The 7,454-nt window shown below is 40.0% G+C and overlaps 1 protein-coding gene across 2 annotated transcripts; it reads right to left on the bottom strand.

Moving 5' to 3' along the window:
• Positions 1-1,742: 1,742 nt before the first annotated feature.
• scml4 (Scm polycomb group protein like 4) lies at positions 1,743-7,275 on the bottom strand. 2 transcript variants are annotated; one of them, XM_077560146.1, is made up of 8 exons: positions 7,070-7,275; positions 6,554-6,808; positions 5,618-5,747; positions 4,692-4,892; positions 4,276-4,428; positions 3,960-4,187; positions 2,555-2,694; positions 1,743-2,171 (listed from the first exon to the last, which is right to left on the bottom strand). In XM_077560146.1, exons 2-8 carry the CDS (start codon positions 6,800-6,802, stop codon positions 2,046-2,048), a joined length of 1,227 nt encoding a protein of 408 aa, XP_077416272.1. In that variant the 5' UTR covers positions 6,803-6,808; positions 7,070-7,275; the 3' UTR covers positions 1,743-2,045. The 2 variants fall into 2 exon arrangements, with proteins under 2 accessions (XP_077416272.1, XP_077416274.1); XM_077560148.1 differs by having other exon boundaries at positions 7,127-7,239.
• Between the last annotated feature and the right edge of the window lie 179 nt (positions 7,276-7,454).

Raw genomic sequence — 7,454 nt, 5'->3', positions numbered from 1 at the left:
TTACCAACAAATATTAGATGTGTGAGAGAATACTAAATTGTAAAAAAAAAAAAAAAAAATAGTATCTCAAGTCATTATTATTTATATATTGTACTAAAACAGCCGCAGCTGCTAAATTTCGCTTACAGAACACATTTAAACAATGCTTTGTTTTGTTTGTAGTATAGTGTCACAGTCCTGTCCTGCAAATCTTCTATCCTCGCTTTTGTTTTCCTCTGCCGCTGTGGCAGTGTATGAAACTCAACTGTTGCACTGTATTAGTATTCTGGCATGACTAATAGCAACCGAACATAAAAAATAAAAAATAAAAGAACGAAAGAAAGAGAAATATACAGAAATATTAGAATATAAATAATATGATATAAAACCAAAGAATAGGTAATAAAGATGGACATTACACAAATAATGGAAAACTTCAAAATATTACAAAAATACCAAAATATTTAAAAAAAAAAAATGCAAAAAGTGTCCAAATTATTAAAACCCACCATAATATTAGATGGAAAATACATAAAAATAACAAAAAAAAAAGATAAAAATATTAGGAAAAATGCACAATTAGAAAATAGAAAATACAACACAAAGATTATTGGCCAAAAATAGTAGACAAAAATATTGGGGAATAATAACCGCCCAAATATAAAACATGACCAATATAAATCAATCCTATTAGAAAAGTATATGCTGTCCAGCAAACTAGTCCACGGCGCTTCCTTTGTAACCTGGAAAAATACAGGTAAATTCCATTTTGTATAACACTGTCAATTTAAACAAATCTAGACACACACACGCTCACACACAAGTGGTAGTTGACATGATTTTGATTTAATACTCACATACAGGATTATTATTACACATATTATTTATATTTCCTTGACATCTCACCATAACAAAACACAAACCGTCCTTGCACATGTCAACACTGATAAAAGATGCATTTTGAAAATGGTGAGCTTTGTAACATTTTGTGTACATTGAAACACTTCCACACATACTGTATACATGTATATTAGGGGTGCACATCTCTCCAATAAAATACGATTCGATACGTATCTTGATTCATTATTAAAGTGTCACAATTCAGTTTAGTTAAATCACAACAGATTTTCCAATTTGAATTGTTTTTCCTTACACAGTACCCCTAACGTATATACGTATATATCATCAAGTTAGAGTAAAACAGGCTAATTAGGTGGAGGCGTGCAGCTTAAGAAAAAAATTGCATCAAAAAATCTTTCAAATAAGTTAAAGTAAATGCTTGAGTTTTTTTTCAGTGCAGATAAAGAAACCATTTTACAAAGCAGGGGTTGGCAAACTATTGTGCTCAAGGCTTACACATTGGCTTTTTAAAACAGACCAATGAGCCAAAAGCAGTTCAAATCTGTACGTAAAACAGTTTATTTGAATCAAATAATAATTCATTCTCATTTCTTAATTGCATAAGAAATATCATTTGCTATCCCGCCTGTGTTACGGCTCTGAAAACAACTCCGAAGGTTTCATGGATTTTCACGGCACAGCTTTTTAGTCCCACCGAATCCGTTTGACAAAGGTCAAATTCAAAATGTTTTGTAACTTAACACAAATTGAAGTAGATAAATAAACTGTCTTTCATATAAATACCTGGTTCATTTGCATTTATTTTAGCATCAGCCTAACCTTAAAGACCAAAAGATTTATGTACAATAAATCTGATATTGTCTATGGTAATACAGATTTATTGCTTGTGTTTGTTTAAAAAAAAAAAAAAAAAAAAAACACGGGAAGAGAACTATAAATAATAATCATATATTAAATTGGAATTGCAATATAAAAATAAAAAAAATCCCAATTTGATTATTTGTCAGTGCCGTTTATAGTGAACAGCAAAATGCGAAGAAAAAAAAAAAGGTGTCTTCCACTGTGTACGTATGAGGGGCTTTTGTTAACAGTCATTCATTGTTTCCTCCTAGATTCGATCCAGTTCTCAGCTACACCGTGAGCCTATTTGTGCCTGTTTATTCTGACAGTTCCTGTACACGGACCAATCAGGCGCCACGATCCTACTACAGCTTGCTTTGCTTGAGCTTGTCGATGTGGTAGCACAGCTTGAGGGCGGGCCCCAGCTTCAGGCCGAGGTACTTCATGATCATGTCGCTCTTCAGCAGCAACAAAGCGTTGCCGTCGATCTCCTGCATGGGCGGGCAAGGAAGCGGGTGACATCAGGTTGATCGGGAGTAATGACATAATAAGATGGAATGTAAAGGATTAAACTGCTGCAATTTCTTTCATTGTGCGGTTTCCTTCTGGTGTGCCCGCCTTGGCCACCGGGGGGCAGTGTAATACTGTACAGTCATGCAGACACTAACGAAGAAGAATTCAGACTTGCATAGGTGATAAAGAATATATATATAACATGCACGATGAGGATTTGAGTTTTGAGTCGTTTGGTTTTAGCAGTTGAACACATCAAGTTTTCAAGTCAATGAATTCGTAATCGTTTTATTAATCGTAATGTCAACCTCAATCAAAGTAATCGTAATCATTATTTCTACGTGGAGGAGTCTGGGCTCACGTGTTTCCTGAAGACGTCGGCGTGAGGTCCGAGGGCGTTGGCGTCGGCGTCCCTGACGAACCACACCACGTCATCTACGCTCCACGTGGACGGATCCTTGCCGGGGGGCGGGGCCTTGGACTCCTGTGCGGCGTACACTCCTGACGGGACAAAAGGCCGGTAAATACGCGGCTATACATCTGACACTTGTTTAAAGACGCCTGCACACGAAAATGAGATCGATAACAAATGCAACTAAAGTAAAAGTAGTAGGGAATGTGTTAGATCGTATATAAGTTAAATAAAGATGACTTGACCAACTGAGTAAATGGAATTTAGGTCAGTTTTTCTGTTAGTTAGAAAGTAAGTTACTGAGTTAGTTCGAAAGTTACTAAATGAGTTAGAGAAGTAATTTAGCTGGCTGATGAAGAATTTAAAACTACAGTGCTAAAAGATAGAAAGCGAGTTAGTTATTGAGTAAGTTAAAGGTTGTCAGCAGTATGTTAGTGAGTTAGTACATTAGTGAGTTAGAAAGTAAGTTACTGAGTGAGTTAGTGAAGGAGCTGCATACCAATTTATCAAGTTGTAAGTAAGTTAATGAACAGCTTAGGTTGTACATAGCTAAGTAAGACAGTTACTGAGTTAGTTCAAGGTGGTCAGCAGTATGTTAGTGAGTTAGTACATTTGTGAGTTAGAAAGTAAGTTACTGAGTTAGTTAAGGGTGGTCAGCAGTATGTTAGTGAGTTAGTACATTTTTGAGTTAGAAAGTATGTTACAGGTGGTTAGCAGTACGTTAGTGAGTTAAGTATATTAGTGAGTTAGAAAGTAAGTTACTAAGTGAATTAGTGAAGGAGGTGCATACTAATTTAGCTGGTTGTAAGTAAGTTAGTGAACAGCTTAGGTTGTAAATAAGTTAGAAAGTAAGTTAATTAAAGAGTTAGTTAAAGGTGGTCAGCTTTATGTTAGTGAGTTAGTACATTAGTGAGTTAGAAAGTAAGTTACTAAGTGAGCTAGTGAATGAGCTGCATAATAATTTAGCTAGTTGTAAGTAAGTTAATGAACAGCTTAGGTTGTAAATAAGTTAGAAAGAAAGTTAGTTACCGAGTTCGAGGAGTTAGAGTTAAGAATATTACATTACATTGGTATGTTAGTGATTGAATAAGTTAAGTGGCATTTATTTTAGTGAGTGATTAGTGAATGAGTTTGGTAGTAATTTAGCTAGTTGGTAGGTAAGTTAGTGAATGAGTTGTGTAGTAATTAAGTTAGAAAGTAAGTTAGTTACTGAGTCAGTTGAGGTAGTTAGTATGTTAGTGAGTTGTTTGGTGAATGATTTAGGTGGTATTTGAGTGAGTTAATTTGCATTTAAGAAATGTTTGTTTTTAGAAACTGTGACTGGCTGATGACCAGACCAGGGTGTACCCCTCACCTGTCCTGTTGCTTTCCACGAAGGCGTTGGGGCTGCTCGTCGATTGCCGGGAGGCGGCCGGCGCATTGGAGAACTGTTGGGACGCGCGGAAGCCGTAAGACGACTTTGGCGAAGACGAGTATGAGGAGGAGCTGATGGAGCTGAAGGCGGACTCCCTGTGCTCTGCCGCCGGGTATCGTTTCCCCTCCGCCAGCTCGTGGCGGTAATCCCCGGCCAGAGACGTTTCCGCTGCGGGCCAGATAGGAAAAAGGTAAGAAGGGAAAACCATTCATAGAAACGGCATATATGTAGATATAGAGGGTGATTGGTGTTTTACCGTCGGAGTGGTAGGCACGCTGGCTGATGGGCTGGTCGCTGAACAGGTTCTCGCAGTGCAGGCTGCGACAAAGCTTCTTCAGGAAGCGCAGCACGTAGTCGATGCTGTTCACCACGGGCAGGCTGAGGAGGTGCTGCTTGCCGTCAAACGTGGCTGCAGTGCAAACGGACAAAGTAGAAGTCCATATGTTTGCACTTTGGACGAAATATGGTGTAGATAAAGCGCTATATAAGTGCACAGCATTTACAATCATGATCAAATTGGATTTTTCTTTTTTTGGACTATGCTTTTCGGGGTAGTAACCCATTCAACCCGATTCGGGATTTGCTGCTGAAACGTTATACGAATAGCAAATGAGGAGTTTGAATCTGAGCTCAGATAAATGGCCATAATGGATAAAAAGTGAGACAAGCTACCCGATATCTTCTCTCCCCCGTATCCCTGCGTGAGCAGCGTGAAGACGGTCTTCTGCTGGAAGGCGCTGTCGATGCATCCCTGCACGGCCTGCTGCAGGACCACCGACGGCCGGTCGGGTCCGAAGTGGTCGGGCAGCTGCTGGATCTTCTTTCGGTCCAGGTTGGGGCCCGTGTTGGCCTGCTTGTTGATGTAGATGCACACTGAACGCAGGAAGTGGCAAAAATCAACAATTTGAAAAACTTCTCTGCAAGTTTTTAAAAAAAAATCATTTATCTCACTTAATAATTGGTTAGTTGATTTATTGTAAATAATAACTAAATTAATACATAATTAATATAACAAATACATAAAAAAATACTGTATCTTATTAAAATATTTCATAATTAATGTATACATTCTACGTTATCATTTATCTTTCATCCTATAAAGCCTAAACCATGAAATATATAAGAAAATTCTGATTCCTTGTAAATTGAGTATTTATTGGTCCTTTTGAACAAACAAAAAACATTTTTGGGAAAATCAACTTCCACATATGACTTTTTATTTGTGTCATATTTGATACATCGGGTCACAAGGCTTTACATTTTTACATTTATAACTGTCAAAAACATAATAAACTGGATGATACTGCCCTCTACTGGATTATCTGTGCAATGCATGTGTCAGATCATATACGTCAGGTTTTAAATGGAGGGAAAAAAAATTATACTCGTGAAATAGAGGGTTCAAAATGTCTTGTATTATATGATACATTTGGTGTTACAGGATTAAAAGACTATTGGTTGTTTACATGTAATTAAATTACGTATAAATATTAACCTAAAAAAAAAGGGGGGGGGAGATTAAACCTAAAAAAATCTTCAAAAAACGCTCCTAAACATTGAAAAAAAAGTGGGCAGACTGCCGACTTGGCCCATCCTACCTGTGAGCACCTGCGGCGTGGCCGAGTGGGGAACTGTGGCGGCGTCCTGAGGGATGGAGCTCATGTCGGGCTCGGGGGTGCTGCTTGGCGGCGAGATGGCCAACGGCGTCATCACCATCCTGGGTTTCAGCTGCACCAGAACAAGAAAAATTCATATTGACTTCATTTGTTTTGCTTTGATTTATTTGCGTCAACCGTGGGCTGGATGTAGATGTGTGGAGTGGGACTCATTTTCAGCCCTGGAGCTCAGACTGGCTCACTTAAAAACATTTTAATAAGGATATACACGTTTATCCTTAGCAGTGTATCAATCTAAAATTTATTTGTATTTGAAATCAGAGGATTCGGACCATTTTAAATAAAAAAAATGACTTCAAACGATTACTCGATTAATAAAATAGTTGTCGATTAACTTGATAATCGATTAATCGATTAATTTTGACAGCTCTAGTCAACAATATTTAGGCAGCTAATATAGCACTTTCTGTTAGCGCTCTTATTTTTTCCCACTACTTCCGGTGTATTACTTAGCGGATACACGCTAACTTTATGATCACACGGAGGCTTTGCAAGCATGCTTTGATTCCGTTAAAAGCAACGCTTGCGCCTCTTGAATTTGTACAGACAGCGTGTTAATATTGTTCCAATGGTGTTTGTAGTCGTGTATTAAATTGGTTCGACTTTTGCTTTTAAATGATTGCGATTGGTGACGCTGTTTGTGCAGTCAGTGGTTTATATCATACAATGGCCTTCTGAAACGGAATAATTTGTACAGTCTCTATTTTTAATGTTTTTATATCTTTGACGTCTATAGCCGTCAATGGCAGTGAATGATTTCAAATCAGATCAGTTACAAGCTTGGCCTGCGAACAACTTCAGGGCACCACCGGTACCCCCCCACCCCCACCTCCCATGCCCACGCCGCCCAATTCTGACCTTGAATCCCGGCTTCCTGCCCCTTTTCTTGGGCACTTTGAGCGGCGGCAGCGAGTCGGCGTAGCGGTTGGCGAAATCCATCTTGGCCACGCTGCGCAGCGGGGGTCTTCCTCGCTTCCTGCCCGGAATCTTTCCCGACTGGCCTGGCATGAAGGAGGATGGCGCCACCGCGACCGATTGCATTTCACCGCCGTCGTCGTCGTCGTTGCCGTCTGCTTGCTGTTGCACCGTCGCTGCGGGTGCACTCATTTGGAGCTGTTAAAAAGAAAAAGAAAAGAAATCCATCTTACCAAAAGAAGAAAAAGGCTCCCTGTATCATCGCATCCCCTTTGACGCTGTCGCATGCTCTCATTAGACAAATGCACTCAGCAGTAAATGGGTGGGAGATGGTTTCGGGGGTGGGGGGGTTGTTTTCACCATGGCTACACAGCTATGTAGTACGATTAGCGCCCACGACAGCGACCGTCTCCGAACCCGCGTCGGAGACGTCCGTTGACAAAGGATGTAAACACTCACCGCCCGACGCAGACAAGCAGGGGGTGGGGGGGTCCCGGCGCGCCTTGCTCGTCTTACCGTTTAAAGGCGGATGTAAAACTGCGGCTGTGTGTGTACGGACCGATGGACGGATGGATAGAGAGAGGGAGCGAACGAGCGAGAGAGAGAGAGACAGCGAGAGAGTGACACAGTATGCGCCTCGGGGTAGTGGCAGGGTAGTAGTGATGGGGTTGCTCTGTTGTCATGGCAACAAGCCTGTAAGGCTCCCATGTTTTGTCTGCAGCTCACTGATGTGGTGGTAAAATTGCACTCGTTTCAGTTACCAGACAGGATGTGCGTCCATATATGGGGGTCGAATACAAACTCGGCTCGATTATATATATATATATATATATATATATATATA

The sequence above is a fragment of the Vanacampus margaritifer genome, chromosome 1, assembly GCF_051991255.1.
Source record: "Vanacampus margaritifer isolate UIUO_Vmar chromosome 1, RoL_Vmar_1.0, whole genome shotgun sequence".
NCBI lineage: Eukaryota > Metazoa > Chordata > Actinopteri > Syngnathiformes > Syngnathidae > Vanacampus > Vanacampus margaritifer.
This window is presented reverse-complemented; position numbering and strand designations above follow the sequence as displayed.

Coding starts and splice junctions, on each gene's coding strand:
- scml4 (XM_077560146.1), bottom strand. CDS start 6,802: ATGAGTGCACCCGCAGCGACGGTGCAACAGCAAGCAGACGGCAACGAC. Junction 4,893..5,617: donor CACGCCGCAGGTGCTCACAG/GTAGGATGGGCC, acceptor TCCTGCGTTCAG/TGTGCATCTACATCAACAAG. Junction 2,172..2,554: donor CCGACGTCTTCAGGAAACAC/GTGAGCCCAGAC, acceptor CCGCCCATGCAG/GAGATCGACGGCAACGCTTT.